At 38.9% G+C, this 26,961-nt stretch overlaps 1 protein-coding gene across 4 annotated transcripts in view; it reads right to left on the bottom strand.

Annotated features, from left to right (window-relative positions):
- Positions 1-26,961, bottom strand: part of TRPM1 (transient receptor potential cation channel subfamily M member 1) — a 142,761-nt gene that overhangs the window by 27,520 nt on the left and 88,280 nt on the right. For 3 of the 4 annotated variants that reach the window (XM_054214828.1, XM_054214827.1, XM_054214826.1), the window contains exons 5-16: positions 19,405-19,484; positions 18,400-18,595; positions 17,023-17,236; positions 15,163-15,287; positions 14,278-14,449; positions 11,661-11,835; positions 10,244-10,367; positions 6,036-6,108; positions 5,080-5,180; positions 2,716-2,889; positions 1,527-1,661; positions 527-577 (exon numbers count right to left, since the gene is read on the bottom strand). In XM_054214828.1, coding sequence (XP_054070803.1) covers positions 527-577; positions 1,527-1,661; positions 2,716-2,889; positions 5,080-5,180; positions 6,036-6,108; positions 10,244-10,367; positions 11,661-11,835; positions 14,278-14,449; positions 15,163-15,287; positions 17,023-17,236; positions 18,400-18,595; positions 19,405-19,484 — 1,620 coding nt within the window. Of the gene's footprint in view, positions 1-526; positions 578-1,526; positions 1,662-2,715; positions 2,890-5,079; positions 5,181-6,035; positions 6,109-10,243; positions 10,368-11,158; positions 11,836-14,277; positions 14,450-15,162; positions 15,288-17,022; positions 17,237-18,399; positions 18,596-19,404; positions 19,485-26,961 lie in introns of those variants that run through there. The other variant, XM_054214829.1, reaches the window with a different exon arrangement.

Below are 26,961 nucleotides of genomic sequence, written 5' to 3' on the forward strand. Positions count from 1 at the left end.
ATAACGAACAAATTTACATGAAATGGCAACAAATGAATAGCAAATTTATGACTTGTAGCACTGAGAAACGGAACAGATTTTTCTCCCAAGAAAAAGTGTGATTGCTTGGGTGAAAAGTAACTAAAAAACACACAAGGAAACAAACAAAAGGGAACAAATTCTGTGCTCATGAGTGAGGTTTCCAGTTAACCTAGCAGGCTTTTCCTTCCACTTCACCATTGTAATGCTCCATTGGGAGCTTCTTGTAGAGAAGAAACAGTATCAACCTAAATCTCAAATGATATATTACACTACAAGGAGTTTAACTTTCCTCTCCTTAGTTTAAATTACTAGCAATACAGTATAGCCATATGTGATTTAGACTGACATCACTGTTTGTCACAGGAAGTAATTTAACTTTTCATTTCTTAACAGGTACCATCTGATTTCAGATGTCTGCTTTCCCCCATGCTACGCTTGCTTTTGCTATTGACTCACATGGTTAATGTCATCGTGCAAACGTAATGCTGCTGTTAGTTAAGCTTACCTTTTTCACATCTCTGACTAGCAAATGCAGTGTGTTTGGTGGACCCAATCTCTGAAACAAAAATCATTCACAGTCCATTAGAGCTCCAATTCTTCAGATTTTTTTCAAACACAAATGTAATTAATGACCTGGCACTGTAAGCAGAACTTGAGGCAACCATGTGCCGTCACACTCTGCAGGGGTGAAAAGAAGGAACTGGGCTACAATGACAAACACATTTCTGTCAAGAGCTGTGTAATCCCTTTCTTATAATCCTTTATGTGGTGATTCAAGTCACAGCAGTTTGTGGCATTGTCTGAAGTTGTACTTGCTGCAGGAGCCATAAAGGGACTGGAGGCCTAGACTGAAGTTATACGTTCTATGAATGCTGTCCTAGACTACCTGCCATGTAAATGATGGGAAGAAAGTCTAGAAATAGTTATGTTCCTGATGAATTTGCTGTGGGTTGGGTCGGGGAGAATTTGGATAAAAAACCCATGATGTTTTATGGTTTTGGGAAAAATATTTTGCTTTGCTGGGCCACAAGGAAAAATGATACTGACTTCTGCAATATGGTAAGAATTCAAGTTGCTGTGTAAGTATTTTGCCAAATTTACAGGATTATTTCAAAAATATTGAAGTATACATTCATGAAAAATAATTGAGATTAAAAGTAAATGACCATTACTGGCTGGTATTAAATTTTTACTATTTACATTAGTTCTTTAAGTGTTTTGAACGTGCATTTAAAATACATCACTATATTTACATAACAAACTGCAACAGCTTCTGACAGCTGCTATAGGCTTATTAATTAGAAATGTGTATATCTAGGGAAACAACAGAACACTATATGTAGTAGCAATGGCTTCCTTTAATGCTATCCAACCTCTGTGTATTGTCAGGGCTCAGAGGTTTTTGGAAAAACAAGCATATCTCAGAAGGAGAAGAAGAAAAAGAACACCCCTGTTAAATACAGTAGCAAAGATATCACGGCATTTTATTATTTCTCCTCGCTCACAGTATTGTAAAGTTCTTCCAGTCGAGGAATAGTGAGGAAGTGCTGCATGTTCACTCCATTCTCAATAAGTAGTTTCACGAAGTCCACTCGATCCAGAACCAGTGCATCCAGCATAGCCTGCTCCAGGGAATTCACCTGAATTGCAGAGTGGAGAATGTGAGACTACACGACCAAAGAAGAGTCGGTTGGCCAACAGCCACAAACGTTTTCATTACTTAGGATAGTCCCAAGTTCCCAAATATGGTGATCAATCTGTAAGTGAAAAGGATTTTAGAAAATGACATTTTACCCATGTACAGGTCAGTGTAGATGGTGGAGTTTTCCGATGAGGTCTTGGGCAAGAGGATAGCAGTGAAAGAAAGTTTTAGCAATATAACTGTAGCTTTCAATCATTTTGTTTAGTGTTTTTAACTAAACCAGGCATACCATGCTTGACACGTTATGTGAAAAAGAGATTTACTTGCTGAACATGCTAGGAACAAGTTAAGATTTAAGAAAAATGCACTGTATACTTTTAAGGAGAGGTTGACATAATTTACCCTGATAATTCACATATGTGTCATCCACTCAAACTGCTGCCTCACAGAGAAAAGGCAACATATAATGACAAAAGACTCAAATCATTTGTAAAGAAGCACTTCCTCTTCCTTCACCAACTTAGCTTTGCCTTTGGAAAATGTTTGACATGAAGCCTAATGCATCTTCTAATACGGTCTAAAGGGTTAAAATTCAGGAGAGGGGAAAACCCCTTGAGCAACAATCCCCTTGACACATGAACTTTAATCTAGACAACAGAACAATCTAACCTACTGCAACTGGAAAATGAAGCACTTAGAAGTGGAGACGTTTAAACTCCCTTCACTGGATAAATAACATGTACAAGAAAGGATGAAGATGTTCACTGGTGTTCTTATTTTCTTCTGACAAGTGCAGGGGAGATGCAGCAGATAAGCACTGACTTGTACTGTTGTGATATGGCTGTGTGTGGTGCACGTCCGACGAGAGAGAGACTCCTGGCTCAAAGACTGAACAGCATCCCTGCAGCATCTACTGCTGATCTTGTGAGAATGCGCCAATGAACATTCTATAGAATGAAAAAATGTGTATTTTCCTTCTCTCTTTGTCCCCTAGGATGAAAAAGAGAGAAAAGAATTCTTCAACAGTTTTAATACAAATACTTTCATCTCACCCAGTTCAGGAGTTCAAGCTTTCTTGGATCTGTTTCTTCTTCTGGCTCTTCTTTTCCTTTTCCTCCCTTTTTCTTCCCTTTTCCTTTCCCTCTGGCTGCTTTAGTCTGAGCTGCTGGAGATTTCTTTTCCTTCTCAGGAGCTGTACCATCAGGAGCTGTAAGGCTTCCTAAAGGCTGTATTTAATATTAGTATTAGAATTAATATTATATTAGTATTAGAAATCTAATTGATTTCTAATCAGTGACTATTTCATTGAATACACTGCTATTGAACTCGCTCCCCAGTCACCATTTCTCACATGCAGTCAATAAAAAATGATCATTTCCTTAAGCATAAGGACCTTTTCGCATTGCCACAGCTTTACACTTTTTTAAAAGCTGTTATGTCTACTGTAGTCAGTAACACTGAAAGTAAAGTAGTGAAGTAGGTAGACTGCGGAGGACTTCACTTGCAAAATAAAATCAGTGCAAAAGGACTGGGAAGAGACACTGCTCAATTTTGTGACACCAGTTTCTTTGCTCTCAATGAAAGCAACAGCTGTCAAAATAAATAGCAACAAGCATGATAAGGAGCTGGACAGAAAGAACTTAACCAGAATGTTGCATGATGACAAATAGCATCCATGCTGCGGAGGCAGAAAGGAGATGAAAGAGAGCCACTCACTGGTTCATTTATGTTCTGCAGACAATATTTCTGTTTATACATCTTCAGACACATTTGCTCTTCCCCTTTCCAACCCATCTACTCAAGACAGGCAGGCACACATGCAAATAACTGGACGCTACTTGTTTGTGATTTGGAGGCTTGACTTGTTCCACCTAATGCTTTGGTTCTATGACCTCCACCAACACGTAAACCGGATTGCAACTACCCTGTGCTCTGCACCGAGAACTGCAGAACCAAGCCTTTAACAAGATTTGTTTTCTGTGGTTTTGTTTGTCTTGAAAATCTTCTTTGCCTACCTACCATGAATCCATTCGTAGGCCTGGACAAAACTGCAACTGCCAAACTGCAGCACATGCTAGTCTGAAAGCAATCTTTATGAATTTGAAATGACAGTGAATCACAATGGCTGATACTGCCTCCATAAATTGTCACATGCTATGAAATAGGCCGAAGCAGCAACTGGCTTCAGTTGCTAGGTGGTACCTCTGAATCTAACCACAATAATATGGAGATTGGAACATTCCATCCAAATAAATGTTTTATAGTAATAATACTTCATAATCTCTCTGTATAAACATTTTAATGAACCTTGAATATTGGAAACAGTATCATTCTGCGATTCAGTGAAACTTCTCATTGCTATAAGTGAAGGAATAAAACAGTATATACAGCAACATTTGTTTAATTATACAGGCTTCCAAATGAAATAAATCTCACCATTAAGTATAGCACATGAATAGTGTTCCTTTAAGTGTCATTTTATTGCATATTTCAGGAAAGACATCTAATTTAAAAAAAAGGAAATAATTCTTGCACTTCATTCTTACTGCCTCTTTTGGGCTGGTTTCCTCATGACACTTTACAGTAATTCAACACCAGATGGTTCACACAGCAAAGCAAAAAGCATCAATACAGTGAGACGTGAAAGTGGCTTAAGAGGATTTTAGTTACACAGATAACAAAGGCACTGCAATGTTTCACCACTGACTTCAACTACTGCAGCATCAAACTACACTAATTTGAGAAAATCCAATTTCAGGACCTAAAGCTTTACAGAAGGTCTGCTTCTTAGTTCATTTGGCACAGCTCTGCCTGCCAGAGGCCTGTTTCCTGCAATGGTTTCTTTTGGTTGTCAGGATTTTGTCCCATTCATCGGAATAGATTTTCACAGCTGTTAATGAACTGAGCAACACAATTCCTTCTAAGCAGCTCCATGAATTTCCTTGCGGCATGCTTTAATAGGTAGCTGGGGACCTTGCCAACTGCCAGCACATGTCAATGACACAGACAGTCAGAAGTCTCAGCAACACTAATGCATCACACAAGTTCACTGGAGGGGACCAGGACTGCTATTGTACAGCTGTATGTAAGGCCAAAGACTGTTTCTACTAAATGTTTTTTTGGGCTTTCTTGGCTTTCAAATCCCCTGAGGAATCTTAAATAAAGCTATTTTTATGCTTGTCATGAAATCGCTTTTGTTTCTTTCACAGAGTTTAAATTATTGCTAAATATTTGGATATGGCAGTATAAGGAAGTTTCAAAACAAACAGGTCATTCTTAATGAGATATCCTAAATCAGATCAACACAAAACAGAATTCAATATTGTTTCTCCTGCCAACAAAATCCAAGGTGTGAATGTTCCACCACTTATTTTAAATTGTTAACAAACAGTATGACTCAGAGAACTTTGTCTTACTGGCCAGTGGTGTCCGAAGACAAAGACTTGGCTGCGTGCAATGTCTACACGATTCCAGGCCAAAGCCAAGCTGAGCTGGTCTGGAGCAGATGCATTGGTACCTAAAGAGAAGCATACAGATGTTTAGTATTTCGTGCATGATGAAACAAGCTTGGACAACCTTCCCCAAGATGCATTCACCTCTCCAAGAACTAGAAAACAGCAAGCCTGACTCCATAACATACTACCATTGGAGTAATTCTACCACAAAGCAGTGGATTCATCAAATCAGTTTATAGCATTTAACCCCATAATCCTAATTTCAAAGTGGTTAACAGGATTCTCTCCCTTTTTTTCCTACAGTGTCCACATTGGCTACTTTATGTTCTGGTGCTAAAGACAGACATTTAACTGTTCTAAAAGACTCCTCCTCTCAGCTCCTCTGTCTAATGCTGTAGATATTAGTATAATAATTCCTCTTTTTAAGTCTTAGCTTTGGCACTTCAGTGATCCTATACTGAGCCCGTATCAACTACCTGCAGACAGAAAACAGTTATTTCAGCAAACATAACAAACTCCAAATAAATATGGAACTGATCCTAAATTTTGCCCTAAGGCTTAAAAAGCACAAACTGAGATCTGGAAAAATCCAGATAGTCTGTTAATCTTTCCATCTTTTCTTTCTAACTTTATTAATATATACCAGGCTGCAATAAAATGTGTTCAAATATCAGGAGTATAGTTGTTGCAGCATTTCCATCCCAGGCTTTCAGGTGAGGAAAGCCACACAAAATTTTCAGTCCAGGTTTTATGCTTCAAGCTGATCTGAACGTCATGCCAAGCACGTTTGGGTTACTTGTTAGAATACAAGCGAATAAATCAACGACTTAAACATCAAGAGTGAACCTCAGACAGTGTATAGGACTGTCTTCTTGGGATCAATTTCTGCATCCTTCATAATTGCTTGCAAAACCCACCTTTGAGGAGAGCAGTTAAGATAGACATCTCAATGTCCTGTTGCCCTTCAGACCCCATGCGGAACACAGTAATCTAAAGGATAGCATAAAACCAAGCACAAAATTATAACACGTGAAAGAGAGACACTAAACATGTAGATACAAAAAAGAGCAGAATGTTGAAGCTTTATTATTTTCTAAGACTCAATATTTTTCAAAAAACACAGTTCCATTCAATTTTTCTTTTAAATTCAATTTTCACAAAAGCATTTAATTAAATTATTTTGAAAAAGTTGTCCTAAAATATCCCTGCGTCCTGACACAGTCAGTGTCTGAATTTTGCTGAGTAAACCAGGCCTGCTCTGACATGCATTTTGAATTTGAAGCAGTTTGACTAAGGCAGCTGTGGGCTCTCTCTTCTCAATCAATTCTTCTAGGAAGGCTGGGTCTCTTACAGTCAGCTTATCACAGTCGTGCTTATTACTAGCCTGACTTCTGACGAAGGCATATGTATGGAACTAACCTTGGCACCACACAAATGTAAATATATCAACAGTACACGTACATTACTCAGACAATCTAAAGACTTCACATTTGGAGCCCTTAAAAAAGATTTTATATAATCAATGTGTCGTGTTAGTAATAATTCTGAATGCACATGAAAAAAGCCTGGATGGATGTCTATTTGACTGCAGTACAGAGCTGCATTACTAGAAAATACAGCATTTATCATATTCTGTTCCAACTGGCATTTGCAGGTGGATTAATCCTTAGAAAATTTATTTCTGGGTGAGATATTTAAATATATGTTGCTAAAAATCATTCAAAATTGCATAATCTGGCTTTTATGAACCCAAGAACTATGTAGTATCAAAATCTGATCAAAAACCAAGGAACAGAGATAAAACTAAAATGGACCCTTTCTTTCTTGCAGAAATCCTTACCACAAAAGGGAATTCGGCATTAGATGTAATGAACCTTGGAGAGAAAAGCATTGGAGAGAACGGAGCAAGAAGGGAAACACAATTAGGAGAAGAGACTTCTACGATACTATATAGGATGCAGGGAACTACTTGTTCACATTTAAGTATTTAGTTATTATCTTGAAACGTATAGATATGTAAGCAAGCACTTCCTTGGCAGCTGAGATCAACATTACAAAGAAAAGTCAGAGGCATGAGCCAATGCCCAGCGTAATCTCTGGAAAAAAGCCAGAATTTTGGAGAGTGTGGAGAATATGCTACTGGTAGAAAGTTTGCAAACAACCCGGCGATTGCTTGACACATATTCCCAACCCAATCCTATGTCATTTCAATTGCCGTAGGACAGCTTCCTGAAAGTCATTAAGAATGGCTTTGTAGATTAATCCCGAGTGCCACTGATCATGTTTTTTCATGTCTTGACTCAGCCAGAATGTCCTAGCTTCACTGCATATTTTGTACAAGCTTTTACTTGCGAGTGACTAGGCTCCTATGGGCATGTCTATGGCAGAGAATATACAACAGCACAGTTGGCATTATACTTGAAGAAATTAATTTTACTTGACATTTGAAAAGTTTCAAAACCAATTTTAGTGTTCATCTTTCCAAAGCAGGAGAAAGAAAAAACAGCAACCATCATCAAAATTCTTCATAATGTAAACTTCCTTTAAGTTCCAAGTTCTTTGCTAGTCACCTTTCTGTGACCGTGAAATGGTGTTGAAACACTAGTGTTGAAACAGGACATCTCAGAGAATCAGAGTTCATTCAGTGGATATGATGAATTGGATTTCTGGAGGTTCTTTGCGCTTCTCGCTGTTCCTTGACTGGAACATCAAGTATAATCTAATTTGATAAAAGTAATCTCCTCATTTCCAGTGTTTAATTACTCAAGAGTAATGTAAATAGTAATGTCAATAGGACACGGGGTAACAGCTTCAAACTGAAAGAGGGTAGATTTAGATTGGATATCAGGAAGAAATTCTTTACTGTAAGGGTGGTGAGGCACTGGAACAGGTTGCCCAGAGAAGCTGTGGTTGCCCCATCCCTGGAGGTGTTCAAGGCCAGGCTGGATGGGGCTTTGAGCAGCTTGGTCTAGTGGGAGGTGTCCCTGCCCAGGGCAGGCGGGTAGGGACTAGAGGATCTTTAAGGTCCCTTCCAATTCGAACCATTCTATGATTCTATAAAAATAATGTTTTGATTGGCACTTTCATCACTGGGAGAAGCTTGTATAAAAAGAGGACTAGCACCAAAGCTTGATATACAGATCTGAGGAAGTTTCTTTGTGTTACGATTAGTAGCATTGTGCTGAATTCAGCTCTGTATCCTATTACTCTCTGTTGGGATCAAGTGGTATCTTTCTTGCCTTAGCCCTTCACTCGCTAATAATATCAGGTCAATATGAAACCACACAACAGAAAAAGATGGAACCAGAAGCATCCCAGTGCATGGTAGTGACAGCTCTAGCAAAAAATGGTGGGACTGTTCATGTTCTGTGACCTCTGTGTATAAATCAGGTCAAATTTTAGACAATTTGATTCATATCTTCCTTGCACAAAAGCTATTACTTAAGAATCAATGGCACTTACACAAGCAACATATAAAGACTGCTCCCCCTTTTCAGAACAACGCACCTGACCTCATGCTCAAACCAAATCACTGCACTGATTCTGAAGTAACTATGTCAGGATTTAGGCTTAGATTACTGAAAATTACTAAAAATTGTATTCATTTTCTTTCTCCAAATCTAAGACTGGAAATGCAAACACTGGCTACTACATGCAGTATTGCCATGCCAAATAATGAGCAAATACTGCAGGGAAAATACTTTTTTTTCCCCCTTCCATCATACTTCTCTGGGTACTGGAGCAGGATTTATTATTTCTCTTCGAACAACTAAACAAGTACTTCTAGAAATCAAAAGAACGCTCCCCATTGAAAAGAGTAAGAACTGTAAGGAATACTACATTCAGTTTATTCCTTATTTAAAATTTTAAGAAAAAAGTTTCACATCAGCTATTGGAGACAGTACTAAACTTGGGAAGACCAGTGTTTAGAGCTTGCCTCCAAGCTGACCACTTAGTTTTAAGGGAGCATGAAACACCATTTTACCAAGAACTTAGAAAAAATTCTCTCTTTTCTCGGCCTCATGAGAAAAGTTTAATCTGTCATTCAAAGTTTCTTTATAGCTGTTCCTGTTATAGGTGTCACTTTGTTAGTGATACAATTAGGCATCTTGAAGAACAAAATTGCCCCACATTTCATGCTTAAATTCAACAGCAGTTTGGTTATCTGATTCCCTATGCACAGTCTGAGGAGAAGGCTGTGGTAGTTCTCTCTGTTTCTATCTAATGGAAATACGCAACTTTAGCAAGAAAGATAAAAATATCAGCCATACCAGTTCCAGCTGCAATTTAAAAAAACCACAAAAAAAACATCAGACTGTTCATCTGCTACTAAAACAGCTGCTTAGGATCTGTATGAAAGAACGAAATGGAATTTTACCAGGACTCCAGGGAGAGGTCATATTTATAAAAATTTAGTAAGACAATTAGTCAAAGGAAAACACTCAAAGATTCATTTTGCCTGCAAAGGCACAGGCACAGTGAACACAATTTCAAGACACTGTTCACAGATGACAAATGTGAATGTGGAAGATTTTCTTTTCCTGAGCACACTTTTCTCTGCAGCTGGGATATGGCAGACAGGCAGGAACCCGACTGAGCTGTTCAGCACAGAGAACAGGCCTGCAACAAGCCAGGATCAAGCAAGGCTGGGATCTTCAAGAACACTTAATGTTTCAATTTCTTTTGAAAGACCTGAATAGCACATTTTACTAGAACGAAAGGCTGTTAAAAATAACTACATCTGAAGACCAAAACTGTGCTGATGCCCTCTGAGCGCTTATTGCTTCTAGGAACCCCTCCTTCAATTATCTTTCCTCTGCTTCTGCAGTTGATCCTGGTTTTAGTGTATTTATCTCAGTGTCTGGGTCTGCCTTGCGGAGGTCCATGAAAAAAGACTCCTGTCAGCTTACACAGGAGAAGAATCTGAAATTGGTTTCAGAAGCTTTCTAGAAGACCAAATCCCTTTTCTTGCCCTATGCTTATGCATGAATGATTGTGTACATTTAGGGGGCTATATGGGAAAAAAAAAAGGTTCAACTGTAATCCTGGGAAAATGGCCCTTGAAAGTACTCTATAAAGTCTGATCACAGATGTTATCTTTGTGAACTACTTTTAGGACACTTACAAGTTCTTTTTTTTTCATGCACTCCATAAGAATGATGAACAGCTGGTGAGCTTGATTCCTGTTGTAGTTGAAGGTTTTCTGGATGGTAACTAGAAGCTGGTCCCTTAGGGATTCACTTATTACCCTAAATGAAGAATGAGGCATAAAAGATGACATTACCAGAATTAATATATATATTCAGAAGGCCTGCTGTTTGAGAAACAATTTTTCATCCACCAGTGCAATGACTTCATTTTGCAAATAAATGAAAAGACACAGCATCTTTGCATTCTGTACAGGTAAGGAGTGCATGCAGACTTAAAAATAATCAGGAAATTCATACCCAGACTGGCTCTTATGCAGCTCAGTAGCTCAGCATTGATTTAAAAACTGGCAGGGAAATCAAACTATCCTTTCACTCTGGAATATAATGCAGGTAGCTCTCACTCCTGTTATATATTATAGATACACTGTTGTTAAGAAGTTCAGTCTTCAGGATTTCAGCAGTACACCTTAAAGGATCCCTACCTTTGCCTCCATATGTTGCAAGGCCTTTTGCATATAGCTAAAAACCAAAAAATATTTCACACTACTGATACGTCACCTTGGTTATCCTCTTAAACTGAGGATTTAAATTGCTAGTGTATCTGAAACTTCATAATACCCAACTAAGAAACAAACGAATCAAAAGATGATTAAAGATACTAGATCAAAAACATTCTAGGAAGTTCAGAAATGTTTGCTCTCTCAAAGCAATATGAAACAGAGCCCTTCAATCTTCATCCTTCTTCTAACAAAATACATGTATTTTCAGATGATGGCAAACATTACCAGCAGGCATTCAAAGCAGTGAGACAGCTGAGCCTGCATAACACTGTAAAATTCAAAGTTCATTGTAAGAAAATTATTGTTTTAGACAGCAGGGACGACAAAAAATTCTCATTACAGACCTGCCTTACCAGATGAACACATTTATCTCATCATAATTATTGGAGAGGAAAATTGGATACTGCATCATATGCACCGGGAGAGAAAGTCATGCAGTGATCATATCTCAGACTGATCCTGGTAAGTTCTTTCAATTACCTATGAACTGACAGGAAGGATGAATGACAAAGAAGAAAAAAAAGAAAGTAAGTTTGACCTAAGGAGGCTAGGTCAACAGAAAGGAAAAGGAAGTTGGTGATTCATAAATACTGTTGGTAGGATTAAATATGTACTATGTGTAAACATCAAAAAAATCCAGCATTCAGCTGCTCTCCCAATTCAGCGAATAACATCTGCACTGCTTGACAATACTAGTCAACAAAATGTCTCTGGTTGTACCATTTTGTCCCTGGGGTGTTTTTTTTATGACGCTTTTATTAAAGCAAGGCATATAGTCCTATATTGTCCACCTGGGCAAAACACAGCTTTGGTGACAATCTCAAAATCTTACCCTCCTTCTTCTGAATACTTGTGTGCAAATGACAGAATATCCGATGCTCGTCCACTACCATCACATATCACGACAGGAAGAGGGGGTTCTTCTCGCAGACACTCTAAGACAATGGAGATCACATTGGGACCCCCTTCCACTATGAGCCCAACTACAGGAACACCTTGTCCCAGCCCTGTGAAAAACAGAGGAACAGAAACAAAAAAAAGAAATGTCATTGAAACCTAGTTTAAAAGGTTGAGATATTATGAGTGGATGTGACTTCTGTGTTAAAGCATCACTTCAAACCAGAGTAGTTAGGAAAAATAATAGTCATTTCATGACCAACACCAGGAAACGTGTCCATATGCCGTTTCACAGCCCGAAAAGGAAAAGGGTAACATGTTTCTCTGCCATTGCTTTTGCATCAGCTCCACACTGATCATTTATTCACTCACTGTTGGTGAACTGTTTGTAATCTTTTTTGACAGACACCAGGTACAGGTAACACAGCTAACGTGATTCTCCTATTACTTCATTAGCTTATTGTTACTTGGATGGCTCCCAGCTACTGTGTCTTTGATGCTTTAACTCTTCATTGGTTACCTACAGGAAGTCTTCAGTGAGGTGACATATACCTATGCTTTCTCCTACAATAAAAAGTATGAAATTAGTGTCTTTATCGTGAGGCTGACATGGCTGGCCGATGGAAGAGACGACAGCTGAGCATCCCTTTGCTGTCCCTGCCTCACTGTGATCTCCAGGCATAGGATGACAAAGGGAAGCCCACAGGTCACATGGTCTCAGGAGCCTTGGTCACAACATACTTGGGGAAATGAAGGACAAAACATTACCTGAAGGCTGACTAATCCCACTACTATAATCACTTGAATTCAATTCTTAATCTGTAAAATGACCAGGACCTTATAAAGAAGATGCACATTTTTGTACGACTCGGAACACGTGAAAGAGTTTGTAATTTCAACCTTCATTACTCTGAAGAACAGGAACATCACGCACAATAACAGCAGAAGCTTCCTGACATCCTCCTGTAAGTATACCCCAGCTCTGATAAGGAGTCACAGAGCATGGGCTGGCCTGCGTGTCCATGAAATCCTTAGTGATTCCTGCTGAGGTTCCCAGAAGAGGTGCCTGTGCTTGAAGTCATTAAAAAGAAACAAAACAACTCCCTTCACAGAACTCTTAACTCCTATGTGTATTCCCAACTTCACACTTCTCATGACAAATATCACCAAACTACTTAAATCAGAATCAATATCCCCAGCCCCAGTGGTATTAAAAGAAATGATACAAAACATTTTGCCTCTGGGCCCTGACTTCCTAATCTTCCAAGCCAGGACTCTGTTTTACAGCGTTCCAACTCTCCCAGCACTTCTGTAGAACTCAAAGATGAACAAAGCACATCTAACATTGGCTATTTCTACTGTCTGTGGGCCACATCACACGACACTGTCACCGTACTGAAAGGCAAGGGGCATCATTTTGGTGAGTTCAGTTTCTTAAGCTTACTGTAGGCAAAAGGCAGTACTTAAACACTTTCCAGAACGTTTAGATATCCCTAACTGCAGCTTTCAACTACCTGGCACACTACTTCATTTTTCTGCTCTGCTCGTAAGAGCACTTAAATCCTACTAGAAACTTTTGTAGAGTTCAATGCAATTGTCATTCTGAATGTTTGTTTTTTTCTGATTGATACAGGCCTACACAAGTTACAGCAGTAGTAAGAAGTCAGAAAGGCACGTGGTAGAACTGATGTCTATTCTCCAGTAGCTCTTAACTGAAGTGTGGATTCAAAGACTATTAACTTTTTTTTGGACCATTTTTAATTAGGTGGTTGTTGGGTTTTTTCTTTTAGAATTTCTGGAAAACCACAGCTACTAAATTTTTTTAATTAATTTAATCTTTAAAAAAGATTTTTTTTCCACAAAACATTAATGAATAAGTGTCTTTTAAAATAATTTTTTTTCTAAGTAATGACAAAAAGAATTCTAGAAAGTTGTTTTAGTGAGACTGCAACAACTGGCAGAATTTTTAAAACTGCACAAAACTCTGAACATGAAAGCACTGAGGTGAAATTATCTTGATAATGGCTTCATTAAAAATCAAAATCCCAGTTGAGTTTATCTGGAAGATCAAAGAATTTTGAGTGTGATACTTCAAACGAAACAAATTCATATAAAGGAGAAACCAAAATGCTAGTATGAACATTTGGAATCAGAATCCACTGAGCTGCACAGGGTTCCTGTAAACAGGAACTGTACAAAATCACCCCATTCTGCGTATTTACTGATGCTCATGAATTCTAGCTAGAAGTGCACAAATTTCTCTTTCCTTAAATTCTTAATGCTTTGAAGTTTCTCCTTGATGTTATTTGTCAGCTTTTCTTCCTCCCTTTATGCAATCCTTACTTTTCTGGGTTTTCTGTGCTGTTAGATGTGGGCTCTTTCACCACTTATCAGACAGCATACGTTCTAGTTTAGTCACACAGTCCTGATCAAATTCCTGCTACAAAGAACTGGAAGAAACATTTAATTTCAATACTCTGAAGTTATTTCAAGCCCTTCTTCCCTCCCTTCCTTTAAGATATTATGTTTACAGTTTGCCCCACTGTACTTACGTGTGTTAATTTTCTGCAGGGAAATGTGTTTTTCCAACTGACGTCGTAACTTTACTTCAGCTCCATATTTACCTAGCGTACCATTATCTGCCAGAATGAAGTGGGTATGGGAACTGTTGAGCACCGAGAGCTTACTTAGAGGGTTTGACATCGTTTGGTAAACCCGTGTTACCTGTGTGTCAAAAGGATAGATGCACCTAGATTAGAACTAAGAACTAAAGGTGAAAATCTCACCCACACCACCCAACAGAAGCACAGGCTTTATGAGGAAACACATCAACCAGACCGTTATAACCAAAAAGAGACGAATTAGAGATGGAGCTTGCTTTTACATTCAAAACTTGAACTCTTCACAGCAGTATTTTCTTTGGAGGATGACAGTCACATCTATGCGCTCTCCTGCATGTTACCCTAAGCTCATTAATGTAACTCATTCATGTACTCTCCTTGATCACACACAGTGTTACCTAAACCCCTTACTGCCTTAGAAATACAGTCTCATTTGGAGCTTCTAGTAATTAATATGCCACTGCAGAGTACCCATCTACAATAAATGCCAGTCTTGTAGACATTAAGGCCCTTACGTGATTTACAGAAGTCTAGGCATGCCATACTGAATTTGGGACCTAAAACTGTCACCACAGAGAGTACTCTGTTACTGAAAGCAATGGAAACCTTATTAGCTCTATATTTACTTTGAGGTCATATATGACAGCATGACAAATATATTTAAACAACAGATTTTCTTCAAGACATTGTTCAATTTCAGCTCTTAAGCATGCTTTAGAAACAGTGAAAATATTAATTATCCAAAAAGATGAACAGTATTTTTTGTTTTACATAGCTGACACTGCTAATTATGCAGGAGTTTCCTTAAAGACTTACATCTTTTCCTATCAGATCTTCCTTGTTTTCTACAATGCCCCACGGTGCAATTCCTATGGCACATATTCGTCCTCTGGATTTGGAAGAATGATCTTTCAAGGCATCTCCCACATGACGAATGACACCTATAAGTACAATAAATTCAATTCATTCTTGGCACTTTTGAGAGATCATTAAACAACAGAATTTTCTTTTTGGCTCTCATGGAGCTACTTGCTTTTCTGGATTGCTTTCACTACTAACCTGGTATCCTACTTTATAATAGAACATGCAATGCAGACAAACCCATGCTTTTATTTTGTAATAGTTGCATGTAAAACCCATTGCCTTTTCACATCCTTGTTTTGAATTCAATGGTCTTTGAAAGACTTACGCAGTTACTTAACTTGCCACAGTGTAATCTGTACCATTGCCTGGAATTATATTATTCATTGTACACAATGCTAAATACATATGGAATGCTATCACTGGGCTCTGAGCAAGCAAAAAAACCCTAACCCTATAGTTATCTAAGAAATATTTTTTCACTTAAAAATTATTCTGAATAACAATCATCACCTTCCCTTGAAGACCTCTGCTGTAAAACAGAAGTCAAAGGAATTCATTCTTAACTTACATAATTTTCTGAGAAATAACTTGATATAAAGATTTATTTCAGCTAAATAAAGATATTGTTATAGAAATATTATAATCAAAGTGTGGTCTCATTCTTTGAAGATCACTCAGAATTGATATTAACATAAATGAAATGGATTAAAACCCAGTGGTCTCAAAATGTCACAATATATAGGGAATCATCAGAACAGCTATTCTTCAACATGTTTTTAAAATTCTGGACGTCATATCAGACACTGTTTTTTTTGACAGAATCCAAGAACACTGCCAAAAACCTCCTGATGGAGCTATGTGGAGCTGCTGTACAACTGATGTTTTAGATATGGTCAAAAAGGAAACCCAGAAACAAAACCGTTTCAGGTGACCACAATGTCTTCAAGTAGAGACATCTACAACTGACTTCAGGTTTTTGTTTCAAGATTGCTAATTTACAGTCACTCATTTAAGAATAAATACCTTATACAATTACAAGAGAGAGTGTGTATGCGTGGTGGTGGGTGATCCCATGGAGATAGTAACTCAGGAACACGGCATTTAACATGGATTATCAACCGATCAGTAACTCTCAGGGAGATCACACAGCCTAAAGGCTAACTTGGTCCTTGGCTGCGTGAACAGGGAAGAATCAAATGGAAGCAGAAAGGATGTTTTACTTCAGCGATTAAAAGCTTCACCAAGCACAGTCTCAAAAATTGCAGCATCCAAAATTCAAGAAGGCTCTTAAGAAATTAGAGAGTTCAAAGCAGAGGTGTGATAATGACTGAAGGACTGGAAAACATGCTTAATGTAAGAGTTTTATGGAACTCAGCCTGTGCAGTCTGATAAAAGTGCTGTGTATGAAAACATTCTCAGGAAATATACTTTTGGTAACAGAAAGATCTTTGTACAAAAAAAACAGTAAGAAGCAAAAGCTAGGCAAACTTGGTGTAGGAGGTTTCTTAACTACAAGGATAACCAACCACTGAAAAAAAAAAGAGCATTATAACTAGTGGTAGATTCCTTGCTACTGAAACCAAGGATGAGATTTTTTTTTCAGGGGAAACATCAATTAATGCAAATCATTATTGAATAAGGAAAATCTTATGGGCTGGGCTGGGCAGGACATTAATACAACGATCACAATACTTTTTTGGTTAGTGGCTAATGACTCATTCGTGTAGACTTACATCTTCTGCCTGTGGGAAAGATTAGTGAGTGAACATCGCTGAATTCTTAAGTAAACTAAAAGTACTGGTAATTGCTTACCTGTACTAACACCTCCAGTGAAAATCCAAGCTCCTGTGGTCATGGCAGCTTTTATCAGACCTTTTCCAAACACTTGCTTTAATTTAGGTTGCATTTCAAAGTTCTGGAGGCCTCCGTGGACAGAGATTAAGAGTTTGGGCAGTTCCAGTTGCCAGTCTTTCACCATGAGATGTAGCAGAGAATCTGGTTTAGTGTCATATGACACACGGATATACTGCAAAGAGCAACGTGTAATATTATCACTCCAGCTGCTCTGTACGTTGACTATTGACTAAGCAAAGAATGCTTATATTAAGCCTTCCGTCTTGAAGAAAGAGTTTTACAATTTTTAAGTAACACATTATTAAATTTCCCTGCTGCTTACGATTAGAAAATATAGGTTGAAACCTTTCACTTTGATATTGGGAATTTACTATTTACTTCATGAATTTTAAAAGTAACACTTTCCTCTCTTCCCCTACAAAACTGTCTGCAATCAAGTGATCCATCCTAAGCTCTTATTACAAACCTGCATTGTTGGAAGCCACCTACTTAAAATGACTGGAAAGTGTTTTGTATTGTTCCTAAAACCTCTGGTTTAGGACTTTCATAATAAATAGGAGGCTTAGGTTACCTTTTATTCCATTCACTGTTGATGTACATATTTCTGCCCTCGATGCAATAATTTACATTCTTCTCAGTTTAGATCCACCATTGTGATTCCTTTTCAAACTACTACTCTATCAAAGAAAACTATAAACTAGTGTTTATTTCTGCTGTAAAACCAAACAAACCACCACTAACAAACCCCACCTGCAAGTTTTTGCAGTGTGGTTGTCTTGAGTGGCAATCTCAGCAGACAGGTAAAGAAAGCAAATGGGCAAAGAACCAAATCTAGGTTTGTATTTGTTCAGAAGAGAGGCAAATCAGAAAGAGATTTTTTGCAAAAGCTTGACTTGCTGTTACTTCCACTGCTAAGAAAACTCAAAAAGCCATTTTCCAGCTCTGTCAGGCCTCCGTCTTTCATTTTTATTAGCCTTCAAACCTTAGGAAAAAATCTGTATCCACGAGGGGTTATTTGGCCCACAAATCTAATATGAACAGATGGAATCTTGGGTATTAATACCTGCAGCTGCCTCCTTAGCTGGTATTTACTGACAGTAACTTCAATGAAACTGTTTCATCAAGACCTTATAAGGTGCTTCCTAAGTAGGTATTGCTTTTCTCTTGCCTTTTCTCTCTCATTCTCTTTTTGAGCATCTTGTCCACAGGTTTCTGAGACAGCAAAGAGACCCCATTTGATTTCAATAGATTATGCACTGAGTAGGGGGAATCCTGACACATATCTATTAAGCTAACATACCAGATTAACACTTTAGAGTAGCCTATGCTCCTTACCATGGCCTTGTTTGAATGTCCTCCTCCCTGGAATTCAAGGTTTCCATAGGCATCAGTTGGGTATGTTTGGGTGTGTTTACTGACGGACCATTTCTCTGGCTGAGCTTCCACTTGCTTTGTTTCTTCTCCATTTTTATTAGCTGTTATACTTGGAGGAGGTGGAATATGTTGGTTAATGAGCTGGCCACAGCAGCACCTGTAAGTTAAAATTTGAAGTGACTTTGATTAAAGTATCTTCAGTATTGGATGGTGATTTAAAAAAAAAAAAAATTCAATAAAAATAAAAAATCAGACTTTCAACTGACTGTGCCTTGTTCTACATGAATCACAAAAGCACCTCTTCTAGGTCACATTCATTGTGTTTGCTGCACGCATATGCCAGAATTACCAGCTTGCAGGTGTTTCTTAAGAAGCAAAGATTAAAAACTTCACTTCACTTCTGTAATACACTGGAAAGCTGTTCTAGGCTAAAGGACAGGGAAGGAGGAAGAATGCAGAACAGGAGCAGTGACCATCTGTTTCTTACTTGGAGGTGACAGCTAACATGTGACACAAGCTGTTATGTTATTCAACAAGCTGGACCACAATTTAGCTAGCCCATACAGCAGCAGTATTAATATTTGGACTAAGAATTCCGGTCCCCCTGTATAGGATCGTTATTGGTAGTGTCATACCGACTGTGAAGAACGGTACCACTTGCTTCACAGTGCACATTATTGCATCCTTGCTTTCAGAATTCTGTTTGAACTTATGCTGTGGTTTGCAAAGCTAGGAACTAACAACTCACTGCCTCTTCTGCTGCCCAACCTTATCTCTGTATGACACATCCCGTGGCTCTGTACAGGTATGAGTGCAAGCATGTCTTGCACTTTTGTTCCCCTGTCATCTGCCTTTAAGGGCAGTGAGCAAACTGGGTCTCAGTTTCACATGTCTAAATACAAATCAAGTCCAGTTTCTTCAGTATTAGCCTCTTCTGTTGGCCAGAACAAGAGTTTCAGATGTTACCTGCTAGTGTCTTTGTTGTTGGCAATTACATAGATGCATTCTCTTTTTGAAAAGGTCTTCTCTATCCAAGCCTTTTGACCCTTAAAAGGGAGAAAAAATAAGAAGAAATATTCTGAAATATTTGTGTGGCAGATATAGTAACATTTGCCTTTTTTTTTTTCAGCTACTGTTTTTAAAAACAAGCACTGAATTCATTAAGTTACTTTTAAACACCAGATACATCTACTCATGAAACAGGTAGGTGATGTGAATTTTCCATGACTTGGATAAAATTCAAACCTCAAACGTATATGAAAACCTTTATGTGCAAAGATGCTGCTCTTGAAGTTACAATGTTTATCTGAAGCTCTACCAAAAAATGCAGCCGCTTCTTCCTATTTTACTAAACAGTAAATGGACTCAAATCAGTACAGAAAAACAGCATAAATTGTGACATAAGGACATTAATAGTGTTTACTCCAAATACTTTAGTATTGCTCTTTGTATGTAGAAATTGTTTCCCAAACACTTTCCCTGCTTGATTAACAATCTTCTCAATATCTTTTTTTCCTGTTGTACATCAAGTTCTAGTTATTCCTAAGGCAACTAACTAAGGAGATGCATCTCAGGAGGAGGTATTCCTTAAACTGAAAGAACATTTGACAGAGAAAGTACAAACTCTACAGACATGGTGTATCTGTGAAACAGGAGGAAAACAACCTTGAAGACAAAATACAATTGTGTTGGCCTATTATACTGTATTTGCAAACCAGAAATTAGACCAAGCTCACGGCCCTTTCAAAAACAATAATGTGTAGGCAAGCTAGAACAAAATGATAGATCTGCGCAATGCGGTTAGAGAGTCTGTTGCAGAAGTGTGGACCAGCTGAGTCTGGGAACACCGAAGGGATTGAGCTCAGAAAGAGCTGCAGGCCAGAGTCTCCCATTTCCTCACTTGCAGACCCCAGGCCTTCTCTGTCCCTGCAACCACCAGCAAGGCAAAGCATTGTCATGATTGCAATAATAAACCAATATTTAGCGGTGAATTTAAGAAGTGAATTCAAAAGCAGCCTTTTAATTTTAGAGGAATGAAAAAAGTTAAAAAACACTCACGATTCGATGACACCGATAACTTTGCCTTGCTGATGAAAGCCGCTTCTTCTGAGTTTGAATTAGGGAATCGTGTCCTGATTCATTTTTCAAGTAGCAAGTAAATTTCGTATGTTTTGCTTTAATTTCCTCTAAACAAAAGGTTTCCTCTAGACAAAAGCTAAAAATTACATGAGAACTTTCACAGGGTGCCTTCAACAAAAGAAATAAATGGGCCTTTGCTAGAGACAGAGCTAAAAACCTTGCTGATTTCCTGACTTCAGAAAGTCAACTGCCGATTTCTGTCGGGTGAACGCTCTGTCAGCCTGCCCGGTACTAGCTTTGAGACTGGACTAGCCCCCTGCGTGCTGCGCAGTCCGCAGCACAATGAAGATGAATAGAGGGTGTGGTAGTTCATCTTTTTTTCCTGTGTGAGGCAGGAGCTGTCTCTGAAGTTCCTTTGTTTGTTGACTTGTTAGTTCCTGTCTGGCTTCTTTGTTTCATCCATTATGTCTGAAATATATGAGATTACTTGAAGATCCCTCATTGCAAATAAGCTGCAAACCCAAGCTTCTACTTCATGAAAAAACTGACCATAATCTGTCCAGGTTGCCTCTTTCAGGTTCCTCTGAGCCAAAATGCTTTGCGGTCAGCGGTCTGGGAGATCCTGCACTTCTGCTCTCCACGCCGACTGACTTACTGATTTACCAAGGCAGAACCACCTCATTTCATTTTACAAGGAGTTGTTTAGGAGCTCATAGCACCGCAGAGCACGGAAGAGTGAAGAACTCAGACAAAACTTCATGTAGCTTACAATGTTACTTGCTTCCTGAATAACAAGGCATATATCTTAGGCATAACAAGCTTGATTACGTAGCAGATTCTGTAGCAAGAGAGTATTAAATTCAGTATCTAAAGGCTGTGCGACTTGGTCAGCTTTCCTGTCTCAACTCCATACATTCCTTCTTCAAATGAATCTAAAAAACCTTTGTTCCCCCAAAATATTTAAAAGGTTCTTTTTATATGCCTTCTGGCAAGGCTTTTACAAGATGACAAGTTTTTAGCAATAGTACTATTAGAAACAGAGCTCAGAAACCGCATTCAGTTTCACAGCGTCAGAGTCCAGTAATTGAGGTGCAGTTCTAGAAAAGTACAGAAGAAAAACCCAAGACAGGGAGGATCCGTGAGGATCCGTGGTCTGCGCAGGCGGTTGTTTACATCAAACAAATGCCGTTTACCTGTTCAGAACCAGATTTTGCTAATTCACAGGTGTTCAGGCTGTTCAAAATAGTCAGAGAACCAAAAAAAAGTCAATTTGATTGGAATTACACTAGTTTTTCAAAATTAATCCCAAACCACACAGTGTCCAAATTCACTGCTATTTGACAACTACATCCAATGTTTTTACTCGTGCTTATACACACCATATTAGTTTATGACATTTAATGTTATTAAATGAGCTTAACAGGAACCCATTACAGAGGTTACGTCATTTATCTACTTTTAAAATTATATATTTTCATTTTTTATTTATTTTTAATTAATTTAGGTTTTATTAATATTTTATACTTTTTAAACGTACTCACTTTTTTCCCCAAATAAAATTTCAGACTTCAATTGACCAAGTGACACAAATGCCCAAATCAATTCCACAGTACAGGAAAACACTCTTCAAAATATAAATGGTAACAAATGCTGCATATTTAATTGTTCTGTCGAGAATACTGGAAAATGCAAGCTAGAAACATCAAAATAGCTTGGATTTTTACACCATGTCATTGAGTACTGCTTTACCTTATTCCTCATAGCTTACCAGAGTTTCCTTCGCTATTTTGTGTGCTTCATGTAAAATCAGGTAATTAATCACTGGATTAAGTCACAGACTTAATATCTGTGTTTGGAAGGAAGCTTTTGCATCTTGGTATGTAAAATGAGCTCTGCAATACAGTTGAGCTCTCAGCTGCGCAGTCATTCTTAAAACCCCTCTCATAGGAGGTCTATTATCTACTGCTACATTGAAAAAAACCTTACATACTCACAGCTAAAAACCCCGTTAGAAATCAGGCACTATAGGCACTACAGTTGGACAACACATTCTGCTCCACTGGCTTATTTTTCTGGGCTAATGAGAGGAAGGCAAAAGCAGGCATTACAGATCGGGGAAATAATACCTCAGCACATTTGGTCAGCCTTTGAAGTTTCACTGCCTTTGTCTATTTAATCTGCTTAACCAAAGCTTCATTATAATCCAGTGCAAATACTTGAGCAGAAACATTCACTGTCAGAAAACGAGCACTTTCCCCACTTACTCGGTAGAGATTCTGTAAGCTTCTCTCTCTGGATTGAAATTTATTTGGTTTCTTGAGGAAAAATGTAAGTACGCATACTGTCTCTTGTGAGCTTAAAAAAAATAAGCACTTTTTAACAGCCTTGGCATGAATGAATTGTTAAAGGACTATGTCAGATCAGCTACAGTTTTCAGACCAACAACCTGGAGTATTAGGCTGACAGACAAATAGTTGTTGCCAGCAAGATTATGGCACTAAAAACCACTGCACATATTCCATTCACCTCCAAGAAACACAAAAAAGCAAGATCCCAACTTGTTGATAGTAGCGAAGTTCAAACCTACTTATTATTGCAAATCCTGAGTGTACTAATCAGAATCTAACTTTGAAAAAACACATTTCAGATGTTCAGTGGCATATTTGTTCTTCTTTATGAACACTCACAACGGGTCTTCTGAACTATGATAAAAACAAAACAAAACCACTGCTAATTCTTGGTCTTCAGCCAAGAAATTAATACATTGACGAGAAATAATATTAATTAATACCGGGTTTATATTATTCCACTTTATGGATCTGTTAATTCTCTTTAGCATTAAAAGAAGGTATCCTCCTGCAGAAGGTCCTCCTGCAGCAAGGAATGGAAGTCAGTGCTGTTGGTTTGTAAATCATGAGTTAACAAAATCAAGATCCTCAATAAATAGTCATGTTTCTAACACAGCCATTAAGAAACACAAGAAGCAGTTCTACAAAGACCAGCTGCCCTTTGACTATCACAAATGAACTACACTATTTGCAGAGAATATCTAGGGCTGCAGACATGCAGTAACTGAAAAAAAATTTTCTCTAACCACCACACACAGACAATTCCAGTTTGCCGCCAAATTAACATGAAATTTTATGTATTTCACTTCATATATAACCAACCATTTGATGAGCAAATACTGGGCCTGAATTTCAGGCCGTACCAAAAGAGGCCGCAGCTGGGCTCTGGACCAACGCAACTCTGGTGAAAATCCAGGGTGGGAATCAACGCAGGAGAGCAAAGCCGCTGGAAATGTCATGCTACGAACTCTTACACACCGTTGTGCCACCAGAAGCTGTGAATTTCAATTGTCATATACCCCTGCAGGATGGCAGCAGTATTTAATGTCTGTGAATAGCCAAAATGATAAAACTACCACCAAAGGAAGTGAAAGAATTGGGGGGATGGAAAGGGGGCAGGGATGAGAGTCGTAGTGTTGATGGAGAACATCCAAAGCCCAAACTCAACCAGACTCTAAAGCCAATGCAGTCAGCGCTCTCCAACTGCCACGATCCCCAAAAAGAGATGTTCCATGCAACAGGGACACATGTCTTCACTGGGTGGCTTGCACATTTGACTTGTTGGTCACAGGATGGGATGGGGCTTTAGCCTTATCTTGCAACTCCAGAGCATCCGTTGCAAGACACCTCCCTGGCAAATGGAGCCTGCTGAAGAGCACGGGCTCCCCAGCTGCGGCACCCCAGCAAGGCTGTGCCTGCTCCGGGCACAGCCGCCAAGCAGGCATGCCAGCAGCAGCCTGCACGGAGCCACCGACTGGGATGAGATACTGCAGACAGTGCCTGGCACACAGATGTGATGGGGGAGCAGGCAGGTGACCAAATGAACGTATGTCATGCGTAATGCAGTGTTTGACAAAGCAGTTCAGGCCAAATCAAGCACAGATTAATACAAAAATGGACCTGGCTGGGCAGCAGAGCTCACATCTGTGGAATCATACAAATTACTTTCACCAACACCTTGTTAAGATGTGGACTGATTATTGTCATTTATGGAAATATTCAGCTGCAACCCTGTTCATACTGTCTTACCAACGTTTCTCGGAAATTCTCCTTTAGCTTGTGGTATGCTGCAAAGGGTGGGATCATCAGGGAAGTCAAATCTCAACTGTGTTGACAATTATTTAATTAGAATGCTCTACCAAATTAAACTGGGGTATTTATGCCAGATTTGAGTAGAGAGATGTTTGTTTTGATGAAATAGTGAGAGAAAGAAGTAATGTGGAGGTGAAACGAAATTCATACTGTGAGCATGTGCACGGTGTGTGCACAAGTCCGTTCACCATGTAACAAGCCCAGGGATTTTGTAAATGCCATGAAGGTAATCACATTCAGTTGCTGTTATTTGAGAGAAAACAAGTAAGAACTCTGCTCAATGAACAACTGGGAGAAAAAAGGAATCATTGTATCAGCAGAATCCCTGTTATCTGGAACTTAAAAACTGAAACTAGAAAGATTTTTATTTTGTGCTGCCTTCAAATGCAACATCCCAATTACTCTATCCATCATTCTTCTTCGCTTTGAAGGAACGGGTTTTCCAAGTGCCCGACTAATCAACCTTTCAGGTAATTAGTTCTACCCAGAACAATTGTCCTCCCAATAACAGTGTTCTTGCTTGGAGAAAAATACTCCAAACTATGTGACTCAGCCATTCATGAACTGGTAAGATTTTACTGAAAAGTTGTTCATTCCTAAGGAATACAGGGCATAAAACCACAATGCTATTTTAAATTTGTGTTATGTCACTAGTGAGCCAGAGCCATGAACAACATCCCCAACACAGCGACAGTCTGTGAATCTAAACTAAATTTCCAAAACCCTAGTTCGCATGACTTATACCAAAAATAGTCATCTGTACAACTGATAATAGTTTTAGCAATTACTAGAATACGAAATACCAAACCATATCCAATAGAGGATCTCTTATATTGTTTGCTAATAGGTACAGCATCAAGAAGGGATTTATAACAGTTGTAAAATTTCTTCAAATAAGAGTCTATTTCTGCAAGAGAATTCTTACTGTCCTCCCACTGTATTTTTCATATGGTTCAATTTGAACCCGTGCTCTAGTAGCAGCCTTGTCAGGGAATCATTTGCTCTGTGGTTGAGACTAACACACAACAGGCAGGACGGCAGCGTCAGTAAGCAATGCTGTTATTTCAAATTGAGGCCAGAAATCGCTCCCGCTGATGATGTGGAAACCAGTTGGTAGTGCTACGCTGCACAGAGCGCTGTAACGAGCTTTCCTGCCTTCATTATGCTTTGTGTTCCTGGCCCGCTGGCACGGCACGCAGCAAATAATCCGCTGAAACAAGAGGAACAATCTTCTCTCCCCATTCATTAACTGAGGGACCCAGTCTACAAAACGCTCTTTTCAAAGACAATTCTGCTGCATCTCTTAGAGATACACAACTCTTCCCCAGAGGCTTTGCGATGAGAAAACCAACTACAGCCTGAACACGGCTGCAGCCCTGGTTTGCTCTGACACGGTGGGATATACCCCGCTCCGGCACAAAGTCCATGGAGGGACACCAGCAAAGTGTGCCGGGGGAGCTTGGGCACCCTGCTGCGAGGCAGGCACAGCTCAGCTTTAGCATAACTATACAGCTCATGCAGCTACAATAAAGCCACAATAGAGCATACAGCAGGACAGCTTGGGTCAGTGCTTGCCTGCAGAGCATGTAACGTTAGTTTTGCAATGGTGTTTTGTTTTTTTTTTTGGTGTGGAATGCATAAAGAAACTCACTGACCAGGTTACACACCACACCTACCACATTTTAAGGCAGCAAAAGCCACTCCTGCAACAGCTCAGCCCCATCCCTTAATGTACCAAATGTCAGGGAAGAGATTTTCTAAGATATGTTAACAATAATGTATAATCTCCATTTGTTACCGATTCCAGTTTTGTTATTAACTTGCCAAATCCTCCTCTTGCCTTTAGCCCTTGTGTTCTAGATGCTAGGGAGATGAGGAACACAAATATATATCTGTTCTCAGCCTCCTTTCTGAGACCTGTTTTGGATTTTTTTCCCCCAGAAATCTTCAGCCTGCAGACACTCCATAGAGACAGTTTTACTCCAAGATGTTAATGAGTGGCAGAGTTATAACAAACATAAGACAAGATGCTAGAATGGGGAGTGGTGAGCAACTTTAACTATGTGTAGTGGAGTCACCCCTGCCTACAAGTAACCATCCTCGAGAGAGGCCCAGCAGAGCAGAGGGGATGAGCAGGGAGAGATGGCAAGCAGCTTCTAACATGATGCTAGCCAAAGCAGCCTGGTAATTACTAGTTTCTTCTGTAAGATAATTTGTTAATAATTCTTATTTGAAGATTTAAGATGACCCCCGTATCTAGCTCTGACAAGGCTCGGGAATGATT

Source organism: Rissa tridactyla, chromosome 9 (assembly GCF_028500815.1).
Source record: "Rissa tridactyla isolate bRisTri1 chromosome 9, bRisTri1.patW.cur.20221130, whole genome shotgun sequence".
Classification (NCBI taxonomy): Eukaryota; Metazoa; Chordata; class Aves; order Charadriiformes; family Laridae; genus Rissa; species Rissa tridactyla.